Source organism: Ambystoma mexicanum, chromosome 1q (assembly GCF_040938575.1).
Source record: "Ambystoma mexicanum isolate Mex_15411 chromosome 1q, UKY_AmexF1_1, whole genome shotgun sequence".
NCBI classification, from domain to species: domain Eukaryota; kingdom Metazoa; phylum Chordata; class Amphibia; order Caudata; family Ambystomatidae; genus Ambystoma; species Ambystoma mexicanum.
In genome coordinates, this window is record NC_090922.1 from 244,131,713 (window position 1) to 244,157,836 (window position 26,124).

Sequence of the window (26,124 nt, forward strand, 5' to 3'; positions counted from 1 at the left end):
GAGAGATTGATGAGCTTGGCAGAGGCTTGAGGCAGTTCGAGTGACCAGACTTGGCAAAGGGAGCTGGAGAGGGGATAGATGGGATGCATTTGAGATGAGACCAAGTGAAGCTTTCACCTGCAAATTGGAAGTATGGTTTATGGCCTAAACTAATTGATTAGGGCAATATCTGCTGAACCCATATGCATGCATCATAGTACTTAGCCAAACCCTACCCTTACCCAGAATAATTTGGCTCATAGATTGTTTGTGAATTGTTGGCAATAAAAGGCCGTAGTTTTTTATTGTACAGATATGGTTATGCACATAACAATAATCACATATCATAAAAAATAATACACAATACTTTTGGGCGCCGGGTCTTGGGGTTACCCCCTCTGGCCCGTGCCCGCCTTCTTATGTCCCACGACTTGTTGTGGACACCGTACAGTGTCCTGTACTTCTTTTCCTTTGTTCTTCTCCCGTTTTTTGTAGGGTGGGAGGGTTTTGTGGTAAAGAAGCAAAGGTTTGGAAGGCACTGAGTCAACAGTGCACCTCCTGTGTGTTTGGGTCCCCGTTCAGGGTCTACAAACTAATTGTGTTTTCTCAGAGCATGCCACGCTGTATTTATAAGACCCAGGGGAGCCCTGGGTCTTTGATATGTCTAGTAGTGGGGGCTGTTATGTGTCAGCCCCCGGCCAGATAGCCGACTGTCTGCCCCCCCACGGGGGCAGGTCTTTGAACCTGATCCCTGCCTGCCTGTTGGCTTCCTTGGGTGCTTAGCACCTAGCTGCATGAAGGAAGGGTGAGGTGATTGCTCACACCTCACCCTTCCTCAGCATTGTGCTGGGTAGACTGCGTGTCTCTACGACTGGGGTGAGGAGGAGAGGAGCAGAGGAGGGGGAGAGGTTGTGGTGGCCCTGTCCAGGCCTGCTGATGGTAACAGCAGTTACCCTGCCTCGCTTTGTGAGGCACTTCAGCATTGCCCAACACTCACACAGAGCTTTGGGTTTGGGGAAGGGGAAATCAGACAGGGATTGTCTTAGAGAGAGAGAGTGAGGAATGGTGTGGAATGGAGAGGAATGGTGTGGCAATTAGATAGATTGCATAAGAAGCTTGTAAGGCTTATAGTTACTGCATGGTAGATTTGCACCAAAAGCATAAAAGGTGCAAATTCGAGATTTGCATTATATTATAGTAGTGTTTGCATAAATAAATGTATTCCCTTGTATTATAATTGGTAACTGACTTGTGTGTTTTCATTTGAGTATTTCTTGTGTCATTTCTTAGTGTGTGGTGTGCATGTTATTTCGTTTTGTGTCTATTTGTATGGTTATGGTAATAGGTTATGTTTGTGTGTCCATAGCATAGTAATCTAGGAGTAACACAGTGCACAAAGGCCCTGAGATACAAAAGCAGGGGGGGCATAGTGATCCACACACCCCTAGGTAAGACTGATACATGGTCACCCAATAGGGGCTAGGCCAAATGTAGCTTTGTCTGATATGTATTACGGTCTCACAATACCACAGGCATTTTGATTGAGATTAAAAACAGCATGTTTGCTACAGGGTTCTGCACAGTCTTTTAAGCTTGTAAGCAGTTGGATACCAATGCAGCTGATCCAAGATGGCCACCAAATTAAACCCTGCATCCAACAAAAGGTGAGACATAGCACTGAGGAGTCATGAACGAAATGTGTTGGTTCGCTATGGTGAATTCAAGGTGGTTTTCGCTTGGTATGCAGCCAACTTACCTGGATATTTCGCTTTAGCACTCCCTTCACATAGTTAATAGCATGGTTGCCAACATTCTGTAACCAGAAACATGTAGGATTTTTCAAGTTTCAAAAATAATAATTTGCATAACATTGACATCACAGGAAACTAAAAAACATACATTGTTGGCACCATTGAAGCATTCTAAAATACACAATCCATCAAACAGCACAACATGGAAAGATGTTCAAATGTTAAAAATGTATAATTGTGAATGGTAAGTTAACATTCACAGAAGGTAATCACACAGAGCTGGTAGGTAACGTTTGCCACTGCTCTATAGCAACAGCCCGGGCAGTACATATTTATTGCAAGTTGAACACTGAAAGACATGGAAACAGATACCCAGTGGTTGAAGTGTACGAAAAAAGTAGTGGAACTATGTTCCATGCTAGCCTGCACCCACTCCGTAAAAGGCCCCTCACCACGCCCCCTCTCACACACAATACAAACCCCCAAACACATGCACATGCTGTTTAAGGGAGTGTTCAGTGTAGTGCCAGTGTAGTGCACTGAAAGTGCAAGTTTCAACTCTTTCCTACACTTTTATTTTAAAACGAAACCATTCCGGAACAGTTTCTTTTTAAAATAAAAGTATAGGAACAGAAAACTCGAATTTAAAAAAGTAGAGGCGCACTGCTCCCAACCGCTCCCGCTCACTTCGACCACTGCTGATACCCTCCTCAGTCTGATAGGCAGATGCTGAGTGATGGTGTTACACTCTGCCTCTTGCCTTTATTGGTGGTTTACCTAAGACCTGTCCCAGCCAGAGTGCAGGGCAGAGTCAAGTAGCTGTCAGGTCAGTGGATTGGTCTGAGCCCAATCAAAGTATCACCTACCAGTCCACTTTATAGACAGACTAATTAATGTGTTGCATGCCTTGTCCTGCAGCCTGCCTTAGTCACATAAATTATCTGCCACTGTAAAAAGCAGTAGGATCTGGCACCCAAATCTGTAGGTGGTAGGACTGCTTAAAAAGCGGTAGCCTATTGCCTAAATCTGTAGGGTTGGCAAGTATGTAATAGTTGGTAAAACGCATCTCCTAAAAAGTAAGGAAATAACGCCTGCTCAAAAGGAAAACAATAATGTAGGCAATGGACGCTGTTGAAAGGGTTTTGGGGGAGGGGTCACAGAGGAGCTTAGGGCATTACTTGAACCAAAGCAATGGCGGGATTCAGTCTCTTTTTTCCCACTGCCACCCTCGTAGCGACCACAAACCAAAGCTTGATGTGGTGCCCGTGCAGCCAGGGGTGTTGCTAGGCCTGTGAAAGACCAATGTCGGGACTCTAGCAAGCCTTTTGGGTATAGTACCTGGGCTGCTATCCAGAGCTTGCACCAAAAGACCCGCGCTATAGCTCCCCCAGTCCTCCTAGCGATCAACGCCTCTGCCTGCAGCAACCAAATGAAACACGGGTGCTCCCCTCAGTCCCCTGACCCCCTTCATCCTTGCTAGAATCACACCAGCAAACAAGGGGCATTGCAGGGGCAACAATAACCGTGCCTGACGCGGGTAACTGTGTGCTCCAGCATGGGCACATAAGTCCTGTGAGGAGGGTACACAGGCTGCAGTACAGCTGTAGGACACAGATGGAAAAGGTGCACGCGCCCCAGCTTTGCAATAGAACTCGGATTGGGAGCATCGCAGGATGTGAAAGTGCTGACGCGTGGATACAGGAGACAGACTGGAAGCAAGGAGAAGAGCACGCCTGCCATAGAATGGATGGTGAATACTGATCAGAAGCTATCAGCGGGGTGCACATATCCGAACAGAGACTGTGAGCAGAAGAGGGCCATGCTGTTGATGCAGCCTTGCCATTAATGCACAAAGAAACAGATGACTTTGTGGTGTGCAGGATATCGGCCATCCTCGTTATTGCATGGGAACCAACACTATGGGCATTTAAACCAAGGGTGATGCTTTATTGAAGACTGTACACTGACAACTAAATCACCCTTACTAGGAGACCATTTTGAAATATTTAGGAGATAGCAATTTTGAAGGATTGGGGACCATGAGAAGTAGGGCCTGATTCACAGAGAGTTTCCCAATGGGCTCGCACCATTATACAATGCTTCTGTCAATCAGGCCCTTGCAATCCCTGCGCAATCTGTTCCCAGTCCTTAAGTACACAAATCACATGATAATGCAACATGACAGTATTTTAAAAAATAGAATGTTTACAGAAAGCAGAAGGGCGCTGTATTTATTTTCGATGGAAGTCTAAAAGTGCCAGAATAATAAGTAACATGAGCCTGAAAAATCACATCTGGGATTTGCATCTGCATTTGAAAGCTTTAATATTCCCTACGCACAGGCTTGCAGCTTGTTCTTTATGAGGTGCAGAAGAACATTTGAAATTGTACAAAGAAACAAATTGTTTTTTCATCAAATAAGCAGATCAGAAAATAAAGACATTTTGTCAGCTCTCTTAAATTTCCACCTCCTTCCACGCAAATTGTCTGCACAAAAAGAAAGAACAGGCAATGTAAACAACGGCACCAAAATGTGAGAAGGCAAACATTTCCACAAAGGGCAGCACAGTGCTACGTGGCAGTGAGATGCAATGATGTGTCTAGGTTCATTGTTTCGGCCAGTAGAAAAACCGGCACATGAGCCAAAGACATTTTGGGTCCACCGCCTTGAATTTGGCTACCTGCTCGCCTCTGGCGACTGACACCCTGTGCAGTTCATTGGGAGTGGCTGCCGCCCTAATGATGCTACATTAGGTTTTATAATTAGCGCTATCTGGAGCGGGTTTGCTGGTTTGTAGCACAGTAGGTGTAACTATCGCCAAAGTATATGTACCCTCCTGTTTATCAACCCGAGAGGAAAGGCGAATCGTCTTACCTGGAATTTGGTACTGAAATCAGGTATACACAGATCTCTGCAACAAGTGCTTAGCACGCTGAGCTATGTTCTGAACGAACCATAGTGGCACTCCTATTTATTACTGCATATTTCGACTTTGATTATGGTACATGATTAACATATTCGAGACAAAAAATGACACATTTCACAATCTTTGCTATAGTGAATGCGCAAACTAAGTGTTCTTCCGTGAGCCAAGAATTCATCGTAGGTTGCAGTGATTAGATAGGAATGTACTTGTGGATAGCATCCTGGCAGCAGATCCAGGCCTTCTGCAGCCAGCACACGATACAATGCTATGCTGTGGTATTTCGTTTTTGTTAAGAAGTGTCTTTGAGTTCACTGAATCAGGCAGCCATGTGGGGGTGCCTACCTAGGTGGGGGCCAGGGACATGCCCCTTTCTTACATTCCTATTAAGAAGTGCAAAAGAAAATGAAAATAGGAAACTACAGAACAAAAGAAGCAAATCATTAATTCAAAAGCATGATCAGGAAACACATTCAGGAAGACTTCAGCCTTGGCCACTTTTCGGTGACCACATTTTAGAACACAGTTATAAACGTGGAATGTGATTCATACAATCCCCATTTGTTTCTATATCATATCTTGTTTTATAGGAAAATGTTTGACTGGACATTTGTCATGGCATATCCATGTTGGCTTGGCATTCCAAGTGTCTCTCTATGAACAAGGTACCCACTGCCATAGGTGTTGCTATATCGGCCGCAGGAGGTCATCAGTGCCGGCGTCTAGGCTGGAGCGGTGTGTGGTTATTATACCACTGTCTCCTGTGCATCACAGAAGGCTGGGGGTGTCTTCTCCTAAACTGGAGGAGGCCGTCATTAGTGGTGTGCACACTGGTGAGGGTTGGAGCCGCCTTGCCTTGACTTTGTTGGCTGCTACTGTTCATGCCTGTAGGGTATGGCAGGTCTACCGTCTCAGAATTATTCCAGAGGGCGGAGTATGTCAAATATGCCGGAGGAGGCCCTCATTCTTGATGGAGATGGCTGTAGCGTTCCACCCTCATCACTAAGCGCGGTTAGTCTGCCATTTACTCTGCATGAGCCGGGCACATGGGGTGGCGCGTACCTACTCAGGAGGTTGGAAGAGTATTGCGTATGGGCTTCCAGAGGTGCCAACCCTTTGCCGCAGCCAACATTGAGGGTTGGAGTGTTCACATTTTCTTCCAGAGAAGGCTTTTGTTGATAGTGTCCATGACATAGGCGGCTGCTGAGTGCTCATTTCACTTGAAGAGGGCAGCATTCCAACTGGAGCTTGGCAGGAAGAGACTTGAGGCGGTCACTTCATCTTCCAGAGGAAGTCGTCACTCGTCTCCAAAACAGAGAGGGCTATGAGCAACTGCCCAGCATAGTAAGTGCTCATGATAAGAAGCCTCGAGTGGGGCACAGGGAAGCAGAACTTATCCACGGCCAGAGTACAGTCGGAGACCATGAAGACCACTGCACCCAGAGCCGCGGAGATCCGAGCCCATGAGCGGTGGTAGGACGACAGGCGGACACGAGCCAAGGCCCTCCAGCTCATGGTGCCGATAAGAGCCGCGTAGCCCCCAACCATATAGACGAACGGCTCCTGTAGGTAGGGGAAGAGGACAGTATAGAATGCGCCGCTCAGAAGGGCAAGGAGGACAAAGAGCCGGAGATTGAACGGCCGCAGGCCGAAGGCGAAGGTATAGAAAAGGTGCGCCAGTCCAAACATCACCATTCCTGAAAGATAAAGGACACACAGGTAAGAGCGGCGGAATCATTGACTGCTTCAAGCTAGAGAGGGCAATGGAGACCCCTCACAACACTGGTCTCTTTATTGATTACCCACTCACCCCCATACGACACATCCGATATAAAGCAATTGCCCATCCTTATGACTTATTTGACCAGATGATTAAGGAACAGCTTGTTGTTGTTGCTCCTTTGGAAAGTTGTGCAGTTGGTTGTAGAAACAAAGTCTGCTCCTAAAAACAAAGTCTTGCCAAAGAAAAATCTCAGCGCAAAGGCTCAGTCTAGCCTGTTACCACTCACTAGGGTCTTCCATTAATCTCACCTACACAGTTCCACCATCTTCTAATCTTACTCCTACTCCTTTGTAGTTTTCCTTAACACTATCCCTTTGACATAATAATTAGCTTCTGGAGGAGGTGTGCCATTTCCTCTCCACCACCTCTCATCTATCTGCCGCTCCCCTTCTTATCCCCTGCAAGCCCTGCGGCTGTTTGCTGCTCATACCATAGGAAAAGGGACTTTTACCCTTTCCTACGTTGCATGCTAGCCATCTTGTTTTTCGTTTTTTGCATATTAAATGTTTATTAAAAGTTTTCAACCAACAATACATCCCATGCAATTTGCACATATACAACCATCAAAATTCATATACCACTTTTACCCTTCCCTTTCCACCAACTGGGTTTACCTTACACCCCATTTCTTCATTCAGAATATTTCTCCCTAAAGACTCTCCATTCATATTCCATATCATTTATAACCTCATCAGGAGCATTCTACCTTAACTCACCTTCCGCCAGAAGCTCAACGTCTCTAGAACCCTGGTTCTCTGTAGGCTAGACTACTGCAACAGCCTCTTCCTCAATCTGCCTCTTTCCTCCCTTCGCCCCCTTCAACTAATCCAGAATAGGACTGCAAGACTTATCCTTGGCTACAAGCCCAGGGACTGCATCTCTCCAGCCCTAAAATCTGTCCACTGGCTCTAGGGACTGCAAGGATCAAATTCAAGACCCTTTGCATCATCAACAAGGCTGTCTGGGGCATGGGACCTTTATACATCCAGCTTTCCCTCCCAAAATACCTCAGGCCAGAGTCCTTTGGTCCTCTGGCTCCAACTCTCTGCAGGTCAAACGTTTCTCGAAGCAGAGATTGGGAGGCAGATCCCTTTCCTCGGCTGATTCCTCCCTCTGGAACAGCCTCCTTGCCCCCTCAGACTTGAGGTGGATCTTCTTAAGTTCTGGAAACTTATCAAGACTTTCCTTTCTCCCCTTCCTTCCCTCTCCCCCTCTCGTGCTTAACTCTCCCTCTGCCCCTGTGACTGGGGCCTGGTCCCTTCAGAGTCATACAGGGGCCAGACCACCCCCTACGAGTACCCCAACATCCTTTGCCAGCACTTGCCTCAGGCTCCCTTACCCAGACTAGCCCAACCTGCTCCTCCATGTCCACCGCACTCATCCTCCGTTCCCCCCTCATCCCATTGCACTTGCCGCCTTGGCCCGCCTAACACTTGCTCCCCCACCCTTGGGGCACCCGCTCGTTTTGTTTTTCTACTTTTGTGGTTCCCATGTCACCCCCCGTTCTTGTCTTGTGGCGCCTAAAAACACTTGTGTATAGGCTTCATACCAATGCCCAATAAATAAAATAAAAAAATGATCATGTTGCTTAACACTGATGTTTCCACTTCAAAGATGTCTTTCCCATTCAGTGCCCGATTTTTGAAGCCGGTCGCCCCTCTCTTTCCCAGTAAGTTGCTAGGCACGCTCTCGTTGCAAGCAGGAAGAAGTGTGTCATATGTGGAAAGCATGTCCATTCTGCCTCACTTTCCTACAGCCCGAATACCACTAACATTGGACGTATCTCTCTCAATATACATTCTAGTTATTTAATCCAGCCTAGACCTTCTTACCAATAAGTCTGGGCTCTTTCATGCGACCACCACATGTGCCCGGAAAGAACAACCTCCCTGCAATTTCTCCAGCACTTTGGATTTGCGGAAGGGAACCTTTTGGCCAGGCCTGAGGGATCACCTTGCCATCTGTGCAGTCATTTCAGCCCATAAATCTTGTATTGGAATGCTGTCATGGTTTTGAAAGTGTTTGTGCATAGTTTGGACCGTAAGCTGCCTGATATTTCCAGTGCAAGGTCCTTTTTCCATTTCCTTCTCACCCCTCCTCCCTTCCTAAGCCTAGCCCCAGATATTGCACAGTAGATTTGGAAGAGGAGGTCTCTTGAGTAGGGATGTAACGGTATTACGGTATACCGTTAAAGATACCGTGAACCACTTAATTGAACAATAATAACCGTCACATTGTTTATACCGGTATACCGTTCATACCTTTTAAGTGTGCTTTTCAATCTGATTTGGAAAGGCTGCAGTAAGCAAGTGCTGCGCACTCTTGGTCTTGCACTGTTGGATGTGCCGTCTGCCAAGTAGTTTCAGTTTGAGCAGTTTTTAATGCCATTCCATAAACCACACGTGCCCGACACAAAATCAATATGTTAGCAATAGGAAGAATAAATACAGTGGCCCTCATTACGACCCTGGCGGAGGTCCATGGTGCAATTTGCACCATGGACCATGGCGCAGAGCTGCCAATACCGCCATGGGGGTTGGCAGACTTACCGCCCCATTCCGAGGTTGGCGGGGCGGTAAGTCCCCAATCCCCATTTACCCTTCCCCATTCCCATTTTCGCCCCATAGGGTATAATGGGAGTGGGGAAGGCGTCAATTACGCCACCGTAAATTACGGTGGCGTAATTAACAACGAGTCCCGTAGCGCCATGGATTTTTCCGCCTGCAAAAAGCAGGCGTAAAAATCTCCATGGCGCTACGGAATGTCGTAGTCTGGCGGAGAGGTACGCCATGCATTACGCTGGCGTAAACCCCTCTCCGCCAGGGTCCTAATGAGGGCCAGTGCCAAGAAGGAAAAGGGTTTACTTTTTTTTTTAAAGCGCTCACACACCCGCGGGCATCGAGGCGCTGTTAAAGAAATTGTTTTTGTTTGTTTAGTTGCGCAATTGTTTTCGTCTTAGTTGCGTATTTATAACGTGCTTAAACACCCAGAGGTTTCTAAGCACGGACCCGGGGATCAAACCTGTGTTGCTTCGTGTCGTCTTGCTTCCAAGGTGCGCACGTTGTCGCTGAGCTATCCTCCCAGGACTTTGGGTTGGCGGCTTTGGGATTCATATATTTATAATGGATAATGTTTTCTAAACATATGACAATGGAGGATTTCCCTGGTTATATCATTGAATTTACATATAATAAGTCACACTGCAAAATTTACTCATTTCTGTGGGTATTCCCTGCTGCCATACCAAAGGGTAACATGTCCGTGATTACTGAACACCTTTTGGCCTGGAAGTAAACTAAAGGCTGTAATGTAAAGTGAGAGTGCATGTGTGTGTTTATGCGCACAAGCGTATACTACCATCAGACTCCATTGATCTGTGGCATGCAGGTTATCAAGATGGCAACATGTTCATCTTCACCAGTAGCCAGTGGGGGAGCTAAAAGCCTAAATGACCACTTAAGAAAAGCTATTCAGTTTGCTTTGCCAGTCGCAGCAGGGCCCCCCCACCCCCTCCTCCTCACCACATGTGTGTTTGTGTTTGGTGGAACAAGGGGTGGCATTTCAGTGGGAAGTATGTGGAAAAGCCCAATTCTGGCCCTGGGTGCCTGGTTTTGTTTGTGAGGATAAATGTGACAATTTATGCCCTTTTAGAAAATATTTGTTAAGATTAGTTAACTCCACCTGCTATACCGCGATAACCATGATATATCGTCATTTGGCAAGATGGTTATTGTACCGTCATAAAACTAATACCGTAACACCCCTACTCTTGAGCTAGTCCAGGTGTCTAATATCCTCCCAAACAGAGTTTGAGCTCTCTAAAGCACGTCTGCCCATTTGAAATCTGGCAAAGCCCCCTTCAGCCAGGGAACATAAACACTAACAATTTCCCAATGTTCAGTTCCTCCTCTAACTGTTGGCGAGTCTAGAATTTTCCATCCCTCCACATCTGTCCCACCCGTTCCAGCCTGGCCTCAAATCACCTCTGCAATCAGTGGTTCTGTGATGGCATCTCTAATTGGGGGGGGCATATGTGGCTGAGAGGAGAGGGCCACGTGGTCAGGTTCATTGTTTTCTTCCTCTTCTTCAATAGTTCCCAAAGTCCTAGCAGTAGGCTATGGTCTTTAATCCTAGTGGGAAGTATCTCCACAATGCTCCATACCCATGCTCTTACTGTACAGGGGCCATCACTTGGTTCTCTATAAATACCCATTGGGCCTCATTATAAGTTTGCTGGTCCGGTAGTAACGGGGCCGGTAAGCTACCGGTGCTGTTACTACCGGACCAGCAAACTACGAGTTCTGCTCACTAGTGCCTTTTTGCCCGCCAGGTCTGACCTGGCAGGTGAAAAGCTACCGGTAACGGCGCCGGTAAGCTACCGGTGCTGTTACTACTGGACCGGCAAACTACGAGTTCTGCTCACTAGTGCCTTTTCGCCCACCAGGTCTGACCTGGTGGGCGTACCGGCACCCGCGAGCAGAGCTTGTAGGATGCACCGGCACCATTCACAAATGGTGCCGGTGCATCCGGCTTCCCCATTCCCATTTGATCCCTATGTGGCTCAAATGGAAATGGGGAAGAATATTTTCTGGCGCCCACGAATGGGCAATTACCGGGTCCAGCAAGGCCATAATGACCCGGTAAGTGCCCATTCACAGGCGCCAGAAAACAAATGATACCGGCGGCAGCTGTGCCGGATTTACCGGCACGGCTACCACCAATATCATAATGAGGCACATTGTTTCTCTTTCTTGTTTTGAAGGTGGGCAACCAGTACTCTCAATTGGGATGCCATGTAGCAATTCTTCACATCTGGGAAACCACCTCCGCCCTCCTCGTTGAGCAACACCAGGATCTAGTAGCGGATTACAAGTGTTTTTACCATGCCATAGGAACTTGTGCAGCTTAGTCTTTAGCTCTGTAATGGTCCAGCAACATAAGAAATAAACATAGAATCCTAGTACATTCACTGTTATACAGTTGAGTCTTCCATCCAGGACAGGTTGAGTTTGGCCCAAGAGTTCAGGTCCCTGTACACTTTATCTAGTAAGGGAGTGTAGTTCGCCTCATAGAGGTCCCTTACCCTTCTGGTCAGAGTGATGCCTAAATACGCGAGCCCTTTCTTCTGTATTTTCAAGGGAATGGTCTCGAAGTGAACAGTATAGATTTTCTCATGATTCTTATGATTCCTGATGCGTGTCCTTACCGTTTTATTTCGCCGAACACCTCTTGAAGATGGCAAGTGGCTCTGTCAAACGAAGTAGACTGTCGTTGTCAAACAGCCTAATTTTGAACTCATTCCCTCCCATGGGTACACCCTTTATGTGTTGATTTTATGTCACCCTCATTGCTAGAGACTCTAGTGCTTGAATGAACAACAGGGCTGACAAGGCACCCTTGCCTTGTCCCACTTTTGAGTGCAAACCACACAGATTTATTGTGAGAATAGTCCCTCAACCACCCTCCCTAGATGCTGCCCAAAGGGAAGGTGCTCTAGGACCGCAGACAGGAAGGTCCACTTTACCCAGTCAAATGCTTTCTCAGTGTCCAAGGAGAGCAGCATCGGATCATCACCCCCTTCTTCCCTATATGGAGTTCAATAATAGATTTTGTTAACTCTCGAGGAGCACTCCGTTATTTCCTCTGGGGTACTAGCTATACTCCCATTCCTGTCTTGTATGTTATTAAGCCTCCTTTCCTGCCACTTGGTCCTTAATCATTCCGCTAACATAGTCTGCTTTATCACCTCTCTCATAAAATGTTTGGTTTAGGAGCTGGAGCTTACAGAAACCTCTCCCAAGACCAGTGCTTTTAGTTACCATTTTTTCTAGTGTATGGCTTGTGATATTCACCTTCCCCGCCTGTTCATTGCACAACCATCTTCTCAAATTCCTTTAATTCCATCTTTAACTTCGCTTCAATTAAGTATCTTTCTTCTCTCATTAGTAAATCCCCTAATTGTGGCTTTGGCAGCCTCCCAAAGTGTACTCCCTTCCCCTTGCCTTTATCATTTTCTGTTAAGTAAAGTTCTATCCCATTCTCAAGCTCTTCCATAAACACTACATCTTTCAGCAAGTAGTAGCATGTCCATAATTGTCAATTCCCCTATATCAATGTGCTTTGTTATCATTTTATGATCTGACCCCCCAACATCTGGCATGTAGCACATGAGAACTCCATACCTCTGTTCCCTCTGCATTAAAATATAATCTATTCTTGTGCATGTATTGTGTAGAGCGGAGAAGGAAGAGTGGGCCCTCCTATTCAAATTTAGCTATCTCCAAATATAGCACAGGTAATGAGAGTCTAATAATCTCTTTAAATGTATTGACTGTCCTAGTTTCAAATTCCCAGCCCCCTCCCTTAATGCCAGCCTATCTCAGTGCCAATCCACATGCATTTTGAAGTCTCCTCCCATGATCATTTAGCTTTCGAAGTTTTCCATCGCCTCCCTTAAGGCACTCTCTCCAAAGGTGTACTGCCCCTGGTTGGGTCTGTATGTGGAGTGCGAGGAATCAAGAGTAAGAGGCAGACACAAGGTTGTCATTTTGGTTGTTATAAACATTTAAAAAAATTAAAAGGGTTAGGGAAATTCCTCACTGTCCCTATGACTAAGAGGGGTTTCACTGCCTCTTCCAAACTAACTAATGAATCCGTCATTTGTCAGGATGTCCAAAAAAAGTCTCCTTCCTGTGTCCAACTCCTAACCTGATGTTCTCATTCAAGAACTAAATATCATGGGCAAAAGGGAAAATGTCTTGGAGTCACTGACTCGTAAATCATAATGTTCCAACCCCAGTCTTTGGAGCTAAAACGTGCATATATAAAACAAAGTTCCACAGTCTCAACAAAGGAAAGGGACTCCCTTCCCCAATGATTTCTTCTGCTCTCATCAAAATTCACAGCCTCAAGGGGTATGGGTCTTCCCTTGAACCTTCTCAGTTCTTATAATTCACACTCTCAGGGGGGTCTGTGTTCTGGCCCCATAAGTTTCATTAAAAAAAGTTCCATTGAGTTTTCAACAACATACACTCTCCTTAATGTTTCACCAAATTCTGCATAATTGTGTGCAGGTCCCCGACTCACAATATACCTGGTATACTTTCCAGCCAGGTCTCTCATATACACAGTCCCAAGGACATGGACCTTCCCTTGAGCATTCAACCCTTTACTGTGCCTAGTATACTCTCCTGCCAGGACTTTCTTTCTTTAAGTTAATTTGTATGTTGGGTGCGAGTCCCAGACTCACAGGTGGCCTGGCATACTCATCTGCCAGGACTTTCACAATGTTCATCAATACCAAGAACAAAAGAAAGGTGGTATGGTATTTCCCCAAATTCCTCCTGGTATACTCTCCCACCAGGTGTTTCATATACCCAGCTCCGAGGAGCATGAACCTTTCCTTGAGCCCTCAAATCTTCACTGTGCCTGGTATACTCTTGTGACAGGGCTTTCTTTGTTTTAGGTTAACTTGTGTGTTGGGTGAGAGTCACAGACTCACAGGGGGCTTTGTATACATTCCTACCAGGACTCTCACAATGTCATCAATGCAAAGAACAAACAAAAGGAAGTATGATATTCCTCTTTCTTCTTATCTTTAAATGTTATTAACCCTAGTGTACTTGTACTTCCAACTTCATCAAGTACTGGGTCTATGAAGAATATGTACGATGCAAGCCATGGGATTTTGCTTCCTGCTTTTGGAAGGGAAGACGTTCTCAGACCACAACCTGGCATCCCAACCTTCCACCGTGGGGCTCAACAGTTTTGTGATGGCCTTCCTGGCTTCCCCGACCTCTCCTGGTTCTTCGCATTCAGCTTCTCTTTGTGATGCAGGCAGCTCTGCCTCATGGAAGAAGGGTGTCTATCCGACACTCCAGCTTCCCTCGCCGGCGCAAAGCTTCTCTACTGCCTTGCATCCCATGTCTGCATTTCTTATGCCCTATGGGATTCGTCTCTCGACCAGCCTCTCCCTTCCTTTCTCTCCGTGCCACTGGCCCACCTCGCTCTCCACTCTCTGGGTTCCCAGCCTGTGCTGGGGAGCCTGTCCTGCATTTGAACTCCCACGTTGGGAAAGGGAGTTGTTTGCAACCAGTCAGATTTGTCTAAACACTAGACTGCTCACTTCGGTTCACCCGAGTGATCTTCCTTCTGACAATGTTCTTCTTCATCTCAGTATTTCCCATTTTACACAACTGTGAATTCTCAAAGGTTTTGTCATTAGCCCTTGTAGGATGTTGCAAGATGGAATTACAATATGTCATAAAGGCATGAGGGATTGAGGGAGTGTCATTGAAAGGAAAGGGGGGATACCATATCTCATCTGATGACATATTTCCAACCGTCTGAGGGTCACCTCCCCCCATGGGGTCCTGCCTCAAATAGGCACCCACAGGGTCAGGATCAGGTAGCTTCTGCCTTTCCCTTGTCACATGGAGAGAAGCTATCTGGAAAGGAGTTATGACATAATCTGATTTGCCACAGGTGACACCGGCAGATTATCTATGTGGCCCTTAGCAATTAGAACTCTCACTTCTTGAGTTCTCACAGATCTATGTGATTTCTGCAAAAATAAAATAATGCAGATGAAAATGTCAAAATATTTGTTTTCTTTTTGCACAATTCAACGCAATCATATGTGGGGAGACCACTCCAGCTGCCCTATACTCCCCTCACATTATTTATTACCCTAACCAACCCCCACATATAATTGTGCTGAAATGAGCAGTAAAATATTCAGTATTTACGTATGCAGTATTTTCAGTTGTGCAGTAATGGGGTGATACCAGTTCTCAATACTCCCTATACTGCCAGGTACATGGTATTTTTTTGTTTGCTCAATGCCGCCTTTCTTGCAACTACCAGATGTCCACAAAGTTTGCCCCCCAATCTGGACTCCTGCAGGAAGAGGATGTAAAGCTCATTCTTTACAAACTCACTTGCCATCAATCTCTTTGTTGGCGAATTCAACCCCTTCACATTTAATGTTGCTATCCATATTATCCATGGGCCATTCCCCTTCATAGGCCCCATCACCTTGTTATTCTAAGGCTGTTCGCAGGTGGGTGCTCCTCTTGTCGGATTTGTTATCTTTCCTAGTGGTTTGTTGTCTGGTGTTTCTGTTGATTTCTCTTGAATTGTCCCATTTGTAATCCTTTTCTCCCACCCTCTCTTCCCCCCTCCTCTCCAGCGTTAATCCAACTGTGTTAAACAACAAACTGGTTGTCCCCGAGATGCCAGTATTACCACGGACCCCCTGCACCATCATGTCATAACTTCATTACTCCCCCCTAAACTGAACATTCCCTGACATTTCCTATTTTTTCCTACATAGTTCCACTACTATATAAAGTGCCCTGTTGGCTTGATCACAAGTTATGGACCCATTAGTCCTTGTGCCTTGAACGTGGATACTTTATCATTTTATGGGAGTGGGTGTGTTCAGCTTCCTAAATGTCGTTGCTCCCAAAACTTTCTTTCTCAAGCCAGTTCCTCTGTTCCTTTCACCCGTCTTCTGTAAATCAGTTTCAGCCTTGGAGACAGGGGTCTCTTTTCTGCTTTCCACTACATGATGGAGTGCTTGGCTTGCTTCTTTTGCCTTGGTGATCCTGAAGGCTTCACCATTAAATTCCAATATGAGAGCGAATGGGAAGATCCATCAGTATCTCATTCTGTGGGAGATTAGCCAATTCATTAATTGGTTGCACTCTCTCCTCTTTGTGAGCTTTATTCCTGATAGGTCTGGGAAAATCTGTATTTCAGATCCTTTGTACTCGATAACTTCCTCTTTTCTCACTTTCCGTGGGCCTTCTGCTTTTTGCTTGAAGTAATGGCACTGTGCCACTACCGACCTTGGGCCCTTCATGGAGCCTCCTCCCCTGTTTGCTCTGTCAGGGCTAATATCTTTTCCTCCCTCCCCCATTATTAGTGTACTTATTATTCCTTTGACTTTCCTTTCTACGACCTCTGGAATTTTCCCATCTGTCTTTCAGCACCAGGATCCTTAGGTTATTCCCCCTTTCCCTATTTTCTATGTCATCAACTTTCAAAGCCATTTCTGCCTCTCTTGATTCCAAGTCCAAGAGTCTAGTTTTGAATTACTTTTTAAAAAATGTGCACAGACAGTTCTTCTGCAGAGTTCCGAAACAGATGATTGTATTTCAGAGTGGAGTGCCTTGATCTCATTCAGGATACTGAAGATGGCTCCTTTCATTGTCACTTCCATATTCCCTTCCTCTCTTACTTCCTGTTGGTGAGTCTGTTTCTTCATCGTCACAACTTCTCTGAACCTTCGGTATTTTTTGCAGTGCCTGTATCTCAGTCTGGGCAACGTGTGGACCCTGATCTTTAGATCTGTCTTGGTTTACGCTCACGTTCTCCAGGGCTAAAAGGCCTCTTTCCTCTAGTCACACTCCAGAAAGGTTTTGATGCGTTACTTGTTCTGTGATAAGTGTGAGTTCACATCCTCAGTGTGGCCTTATTTTGGTGTTTCCCTGTGGCCCACTTCTATTTAAGGGCAACAGTTATATTCTTCCAAGATGTGTTGGGACTGGTTACTCTGTCTCTTGAGTCGCTTCCATGCCTCTTACCTAAGCGCCCGTAATGTTTCTCCGCTAGTGGACTCTTCAGGGTTCCTTTGGGTTCACTTTAGAGGGCGTCTGAGGGTTTTGTGGAAGCTCGCCACTACCATAGCTTTCCCTGAGTCCTGGGGACATCCTCCTTTCGGTTTCTAGGCAGTGCCATGCTCCCCTTGCACAAGAAGTCACGATGTGGTGATTAGAGGCCCGTGGTGCTTCCCTGGTTCCTCTTACTAGCCTTTTGAATCCGATTACGTCCTTCTCCCTATCCTTCTATGCGCTTCTCTGGAGTATTTTGGGCTAAGTGCCAGGGCTTACCATATCTCTAACATGCCTCCTCTCGTTTGCGTTATTTTCCGGTACCCTACAATTCCTGATGCTTCTATCAGCGTGAGCTGCAATGGGGGCCACTCTCAGCCCGAACGGTATATGTGGGCCTGGTTTCCACATATCTCTTTCCTCACCCCACATATCTCTCTTACAGGGTTCTCAGGTCTTGAGGTGCACACTCACCAGGAGGCCTCTGCGCACCCCTTCACTCCATACATCGTCGCTGTCGCTTCACCATTGCCCCTCCGCTCCTTGACGGAGCCTTCCCAGCTGCTACACACTCAGATCCAGACTGGATCCGCGCTTGGGAGATGCTGTGCTCACCGCACCAAGCTCCTGCCCCGGGGGCCTTGGCAAACTCTGGCTCCTTCAGTGTCGCGAGGTGGAACCTTCTTCTTTTACACCTTTCCGTTGAGGACCAGCCTGGGGGCTCTAACTGGCACAACTTTTTTTTTTGTTTTCTCTGAGGGGAAACAATGATTACATTAGCCGGGGGAGGCGGCGGCCCCCAGATTTACGTGACTATCTAGGAAAGCGCCCTCTGGCCATCTCCCCTTGTTTTCCTTTTAAGGGAAATCAGCACTGCGATGGTAGCACATCCTCCTTCTTTCCTTGTTTCCTGCCCTGTATTGAACAAAACGTTAGAGTATTTGGCTGCTTGAGTGGGGCCTCAAGGCCCGGATATAATTTCACTCTCTACGTTTCAATCTCTCAAAAACAGAGGTTCTGTTTTTAACTATCTTGTCCATAAAGGACTAATGTTATTAGCCAAGAAGAGAGCAGTGTGCCACACTGTAATGTGCAAAGTGGCCAGCTCAGTTTGTTAGGGAGTGGGGTGGAAGGATACAGATGGCAGAGTGCACCATGCAGTTGGCATACCATTTGATGTCGGTTCACTAGATTGACTTCTACACATTGGGCGTTTATCTGCTTTAACGCATGACTCAGTTTCTTCTACTGGGTATTGCAGGGGTCCTTTTCATTGGGGTGTGGGGGACTCCCGAATGCCCCTGTGCTGCATGGCTCCCTCAGCCCACTTTACCCACCCCCTGCAGTTCGTGCTTCTGTGTGCAACCTTTATGTGCACCAGGCTTCCGTCTTTGCGACCTACAGTCCACGGATGAAAACGTCTATTCAGCTGTTCTTGGGTGTGCCAATGACTGCCCAATCTGGTATGTGTTAGGTATGTCTGTGGTGTGCTGGCTAGTGATGAAGAATGCAAGGCATTTCTTGATGTTTTCCCTGTGGTGGTGGAGTGTGGATGGTAGCTGGCAGACGGCATAGAGACATTCAGTGTTGACAAAGAAGCAGTGATGGCAACTACAAACAGCAATTCAGGGTGCAATGCATAGCTGAAATGGTGCAGTGCCAATGCGTTCACACAGCGGCCGAGGTTCCATGGGTTGGTTCCAGATGCAGAAGAGGTGATGGTTCAGATGGATCAAGTGCTCTGCATGCTGGGAGCCGAAAAGGACCACTCCTTGTAGAATGGCCTCGGGCTATGTTGGCTAAAACGACTTCTACACAGACATGGTGAAACTTCGGCAGACTGGGGCCTGTTAGGGTTCGGGGGTCAGATACAGCCGGAAAGGACATTGAGACTTATTAAGAGTTTGACGGTGTGAGAAAAAAGTGGAGGTCATTTCGTTTACCTCCATTTTTCCCTGCGCCGCCAAACTACCTACAAGTTTGCTGGTATTACTTCCAGCGGAATTACCGGATGGTAACACCGCCAATTTTTGGAGATAAAGTTTGGCCCTCATTATGAGTGAGCTGGTCTGGAATGTTACCGGCAGCTTTTTCCAGACTGGCTCACTCCATGTTTGCTGGTAGGAGCTGTGATCTAGCAGCAGGCCTGACCTGCCGTTATTTCAGGCCCCTACCAGCAAATAAAGCACTGAAGCACCGACCAACACTGTTACCAACAGTGCCGGTGCTTCAGTGTTCCCATTCCCATGGAGTCATAATGGGAATTTACCATTCTGCTGCTGCCTGTAATATCTGGGTATTACCAGGATATGGGGTGGCAGAAACGGTAAGCCTAGATTGCCGGTAGGCTGCCGGTACTTACAGCAGCCTACTTTCCAACCTCGTAATGAGGGCCAAAATCTCAAAAAAATCGGCGGTATTACCATCAGGTAATTCTGCCAGAGGTAATACCAGCAAAAATACCCAATGGAGTCTTATGGACTCTATAAAATGGGTATTTACACTGCCAAACCACCACTTGTAATCCGGCGGTATTACCGTCAAAGGTAATACCTCGAGTGGTAATACTGCCAGACCAAGGGACGGGAACGGTAATACCATTTGGTTGTTTCTCAGTGGTATTACCGGCAAGCTACCACCAAACTCGTATTTGAGGCAATTTTAACTTTTGGGCATTGAAATATAAGATTATGGATTTGCTGTGGGGTGGTTCTCAGGTTTCCACAGCTGGAAGTAATGAATTCCTTGTGGGGACAGTAAGGATACCTTCTGGGGAGAGGTTTTCTGAAAAATGTCATGTGTGAGTTATGTTGGTAAAATGTCCAGTTGTAAGGGGAAATGACCATGAGCGTGTGATGAGCGCACCCGTTAGCGTAGGCAGGCAAGTTAGCACGGGCGACTGTAGCTGAAAAGCGAACTCAGGTAAGTAAATGGGCCGGAGACTGGCACCCGATGAAAGGGTGGGTTTTGTTAATTTAACAAATCAAAGGCAGATGTTTAAGCTAGAAGAGAGGTCTGAGTGAGAGGCCATTGAGGGGGTTCTTAGTCTTCTTCCAAACTGTAGGGCGCATAGATAGGCTAGCTATTTAAGGCATTCTGCTGTGTAATGCAATGGGGCCGGGGATGGAACTTCTCTGTTTAAACGTGCTTTCAATAGAATGTAACCTTTTTTGCAAACTGTGTAATTCTGGGCCACCGTTTCTACGCTTACGAATAATAAAAATGGCGTCACCCTCTATGTGCCCTTATGAGTTTGTATACCATGAGATTGAATGGGGGGGCAGTGGATTCACTTGGGCAGGGCCGCACTCACTGAGGATTTACTATGTGAAGTACGCACATTTAAAAAGAGCACGACGATGCCCGACCAGCCCACCCACATCTTTTCTGTGGCCTAAAGAGATTTACAGTGCAGTGAAAAGTTTGCGAATAGGGGAGAGGGCGGAGTTGTCACTTTCTTGCATTTACTATATGGATATCCCAGAAACAGTGCCAGATGTTAATGTTGTGTGCATCAAAGGTTGAGGGTTTATGGGGAACTGTAGAGGAGCAGTTGTGTACTTCTGCAAGCAATCCCGCCCCCCTACCTCCCCTTTATTGGAGACTTGAGATTGTGTCGTGCCTAACACCAGCCATAATACCAATACTGCAGCAAGCGTTTGAAAGAAGATACCCGTCGAGACAACCCTACCGAATGTACCCTCCACGTGATGATAACCTACAGGAGGAAAACACTGAAGGAGTATGAAAAGAAGCTAAACGGGTGAATTGATGACATCATAAAGAAGCGTGCGCGATGTCTCAAAATAACAAAGTATGACAAAGTATGAGTCCTAACGGACAAACGACGACGCAAGAGGTCGAATGAACTATCGAAGTAGACAAGAAGAAGACTACGCGGTAAATAGGATGTTGCAGAAAACAGAAGTTCAACACATGTACAGATGCTGAAATGCAAGGTAGATTAAGTCATCATGGAGGCCAGCTATAAGTAGTACATGGAATGCGAGCAAAGCCGCCATTGTAATGAAATGGAGATTGGTATCATGAAATAAGTAAGCCAGAAAACCATGAAGGGAGATGGAAAGTTGTGTCGCAGCAGAATAGCAGGCCCACAGAGCTGCGTGGCGAGGCTGTCAAGACTGAAGAAATTGAGGTCAGCTATCTATTCTGGAAATGAGCGAGCGTGCAGAGGATGAATCCTCCCTTGTTACTGTTCAAGAAAGCACAATCCAATGATACCAAGTATTTATTCATTTAGAGCATTTAAAACCTACAAAATGGACCAGATCATGGTCTCCTGTCATGTGAGCCCAGGATGGAAATAGATTTTGAACTTGGAGTCCCAGACACGACAGTGAGTGCCCTCACTCCCGTGCATTCCCAAAGATGAGAATACTCTACAAGGCCAAGTAAAAAGACAATTTCCTGGCAGAAGGCATGGGCAAGGAGAGATGCGGGGCTAATTGGGTGGTGAGGTAGAATCAGGTCCTATCTCCCTGCACCTGGGTCTGGGCTTACGTGCTGCTAAATGAACTGAATGTTCCGGGCATAGCACAAGCGTACCACCCAAATATATTAGTCCATATAATGAAGGACCTTATAGTTTGTGGGACCAATGAGAACCTATGTATCAAATGTTTCTGAAATTACATATTTTTCGAGGTAGGCATAAATTGTCCACTTGATACTGGATAGCAAGTAACAATCCTAGCTCCTATACAATTGTATATCAAGATGGTTCCCTTAACAAGTCCTGACCCTTGATAGGTTTTTTCACTATTGCCGCGTAGTATGATGTCACTCTGACGCATTATCACTATAAGAGTTGTATTTTTTGTGGATATCATTGAGTGAATGCAGATATGGATATGCATGTTCAGATTGAGGTAATATGCCCAGTATGGATGTGAGAGATAATTGTTTTTGATGTTCCTGCATTAAATTGTTGTTCTTTGATTTATTCTTGATTTATTCAACATTTTTATAGTAACTAAATAAATATGTTTTCACTTTTGTAAATTGCATCCTCTGGATTCATTCTTTCTGTTAAAAAGCGCTGTGTTTCCCCAATCCAGAGAGTCGGGTGGCCTGGTCTTCAGTTTACCAATGTTTTCTAATATGACTCATCATTTTCAAAAATAGGGCAAACTTTGCTCTAGTGCTAATACCGTGCAAATGTGCACTTGCATCGGTGCAAAGTTTCTGTAATCTGGCCCCAGAGCAGCAAAATTGGCACTAAGTTCATTTGCTCCACTTCTTGCACCAATGCAAATCCTAGATGATCTTGGCCCTGGGGACAGATTATCTAACGTGCACCAGTGCAAAAAAGTGAGCAAATGCGTGTATAATACAGAATGGAGCAAACCTGTTTTGTCAGAATCCATATTATCTAACAAACTTTTGCATGAGGCCAAACATGAATCAGACTGTTTTTTGTACACGGCGTGTTGCATAACAGAAACCAAAAAGCTGTTTACAACATTTGTCTTTATGTTCTGCAGGAAGCGTAGCTTATAAAACAACCTGCTTCAATTTTGCCATGGTGAAAACATGTTTTGATAATACTGTTTAAAGTTAAATCTGTTTTCTCCATACTGTATTATCTAAAGAAGCAAAACTGGCGCTAAATACATTTGCTCCACTTTTTTGCACAAGTGCAAAGTGTTGATAGTATGGCCCATGGCAGCATTCACGGTTTAGTGAGTGCGCACAACTAGCTTACCATGTAGAAAGCAGGCAGGCCAAATGAGGCAGACATCCCCCAGGGCAGAGAACAGCAAACCAAGGAAGACCATTCTGGCGTAGGGAGTTAGGTGCCTGAGGCTGGCGGCATGGGCCCCGATGAAGAAACATAGGCCGAGGATGGGCAGGCACTTGATGAGGGCGCTGTACCAGCTGGGCTCATTGAGGGGCAGCCAGAGGACAAAGTAGATGCAGCTTGTCTTCAGGAAGGGCAGGAGCTTCGGGACCACATTCCACACCTGCAAGGAAAAAGAAAGGGGTGTATGGGCATGTGATTTAAGCAAATGTAGCGGGACATCTCATACTCAACTGGGCACTCCAAGCGCGGCCATGGCTTTCTGGTTCCTGTCTTTCCCAATGTGTCTGTGTGAGAGATGTACCTCTACGCGGTGCTCCAAGTGCTTGGGCTCTCATGTATTGGCAGCTTGCGGATGTTCTGCCACCTAGCGGTGGCACTGCAAACTCATGATGGAATGCGGTATTCTGCTGTACATGCTGGCCCTATGCATGAGGGCTCCACAATAAGGGCTCGATTCAAGGGATTTTTTGCACGGTTCAAAGTGACTTTGCACTGCTGAAAAGTGACTATGCACTAGTGACACAAACCCTGATTCATGGAACTGTGCAAAGTATAGGGAAGGGGCGATACACAATGGATATAGGGCCTCACTACGAGAAGGCGGAAGAGGGTTAACGGTGCCGGTAGAGCTGCGGCCCTGTTAACCCTCTACCGCCTCATTACGAGGTCTGCTCGCGAGACCCGCTAAGGACGTCTGGTAAAACCAGGCGTCCTTAGCGGCACCCGCGAGCAGACCAGGATGCTAACAACGGGCCCGTCATTAACGGGCCCGTTGTTAGCATCCTCCCCATTCCCTTTGAGCCCTATGGAGGCTCAAATGGGGATGTACCGGGTCTGGGTTCCTTGAATGGGGAAATACCTGTCCCTCCAAGGTCGGAATGGCCTGGTATTTCCTCATTCCAGGAACCCGGACACGGTACCCGGTATGGGGGTAGCCATGCCGCTAAAAGCGGCATGGCTACCTCCATACTCGTAATGAGGGCCATGGATATGATGTGGGAACTGGTGCAAAAGAGAAAAGGGCCCTTGGGTAAGAAGCGATGGAGTCACTAGACCACCATGTACACGCCACATTGTCCCCACCCCTCCTGCACCAGCGGATTTAACTGCAGAACCTTCGCTTCAAAGAACACTTTGTGGCCTGTGGGACACCGCATAGCCCTTCCTCCCCCATTCGCTTGGCTCCCTTTTGTTCAGCACTCTCTTACTGCAGCTAGGGTCGCAATATAGAAATCACATACATGCATTCCGCGTGTTATTATCCCAGTATGCTACCAGTTTCTACATAGGCAGTATACAGCTAGTTTGACTTCCCTGAAAACCCAGTACACTCCCAAGTTTGCACAATCGGAGAATTTTCCCAGTTTGACGTTGCCACACCCCCCCGCCCTTGGACTATCCCACTCGGACAATCCCAGAGTATTACTAGTTAATACCATTGCACTTCATTCCCAGTTCGTCAGGACCAAGTACGCTCCCAGTGTATACAGGGCAAGAATATTGCAAGATTGCCAAGAAGCCAAATGCACTCCCAGCACTTATAGCCCCAGAATATTCCCAGTTTAACAACAACAGTGTACTCCAGGTTTGCATTCTGCCCCCGCAGACCTATTTTTACTCCCCTTTGTACATTTCCAGTTTCTAAAATCCTATTATATCGCCAGTTTGATCATCACAGTGTTTTGCTATTTTGCAGACAGCTCGACTCTATCTATAAAGTATGCAGTACCGGTTTATTTTCAGGGGGTACAACCCCAGTATATTCCCCTTTGGGGCATCCTAAGCCTGTTTGTTCAACAAGAGCATATTCAGTTTGACCATCAAAGTGAAGTCTCACTTGACTGTCCCAGAAAACACACTGGCCCTCATTACGACCCTGGCGGAGTGGGTTTACGCCAGCGTTAATCGCGGCGGACCCGTCCGCCCTACTACGAGTTCCCGTAGCGCCATGGAACGTTTTCCGCCTGGTTTTTCCGGGCGGAGAAATCCATGGCGCTACGGGACCTTGATGTTAATTACGCCACCGTATTTTGCGGTGGCGCAATTAACGCCTTCCCCACTCCCATTATACCCTATGGGGCAAAAATGGGAATGGGGAAGGGTAAAATGGGGAATGGGGATTTACCGCCCCGCCAAGGTCGGCATGGGGCGGAAAATCCGCCAACCTCCATGGCGCTATCGGCAGCTTTCCGCCGTGCTCCGCGGTGCTTTTAGCACCGCGATTTCCGCCAGGGTCGTAATGAGGGCCACTGTTTCCCAAACCCAGTATATTTACTTTGAGCACACTCCCAGAACATGCACAGTCTGCACAACCCTGTTATACTCCCAGATTCACAACCCCAGTCCATCAGTGTGCTCCTAGTTTCATTATGGCAGTGTATTCTCAGTTTGATCATCTATGATGAAGTCTTCTGCCTGACTGTTGTAGTGAGGGTTGGGGTAGCCATTGATGCTGGATGTCGTGGCCTGCAAAGAATGACGGGACCCAGGTGCACTCTGGGGAGGATCGCCCGGCTTACCCCACCAGGCCTAGGTCATGTGGCAAGGGCTGGTGACAAGGACGAAAACCATAACCCTGTGCCCTTAAGGGAAACTTTGGATTGGAACGTACCCTGTTGCGCACTCTGCCCTCCCGTGGTACGGTGATCCCCCATATCAGACCTAATCACAAATCACTAAATACACCTACCTCTCAACAAGGTTCTGATCGGACAATCAGAATGTCTGGTATAGAAATGACAAGTTCACTGGGGAAAAGAGCAGAGCCCGGTCCCGCTGGCCTAGGGAGATTGGTGCAGGAGGTGTAGGGAACAGAGAACTGTGAGAGTAGGGAAATACTATTTTGAGGTGTATAAGTTATGGGCAAACATTCCCCAGCTTGCAGAGTCTTGTCCAAGAGCCATCGAAGAAAGTTGGAGCCACTAAATGGAACCCCGCTACAGCGACCCCTTTGTATAAATTCATGAGAACGGATTCCAAGATTGTGGCCAACCTCTCTGAAGGCGTGGACCACAGGACCACGTGGGGAGCAGAAAGGCTACAGTGGGGCAAAACTCAACCAATCCCTGTATGAGACACAAAACCATTATCACCTGAGAATAGTTGGGCAAGGTCAGTCCCCAGAGGCAGGGCCAGCCCCATTTATAGATCACAGTGGTTTGGGGAGAGTGTGATCATTTGGAAACAATGGAGGAAAATTGCATGAGTGTGTTGGAGGCAGAAGGAAAATTGAGAAGTGGAACAGAGG

General features: G+C 46.7%; 1 protein-coding gene across 1 annotated transcript in view; it reads right to left on the minus strand.

Annotated features, from left to right (window-relative positions):
- Positions 1–4,043: 4,043 nt before the first annotated feature.
- Positions 4,044–26,124, minus strand: part of TMEM86B (transmembrane protein 86B) — a 41,328-nt gene continuing 19,247 nt past the window's right edge. Inside the window, exons 2-3 of the mRNA XM_069642600.1 lie at positions 22,779–23,037; positions 4,044–6,351 (exon numbers count right to left, since the gene is read on the minus strand). Of these exons, the coding sequence (XP_069498701.1) occupies positions 5,927–6,351; positions 22,779–23,037 (684 nt within the window). The 3' untranslated portion in view covers positions 4,044–5,926. The remainder of the gene's footprint in view (positions 6,352–22,778; positions 23,038–26,124) is intronic.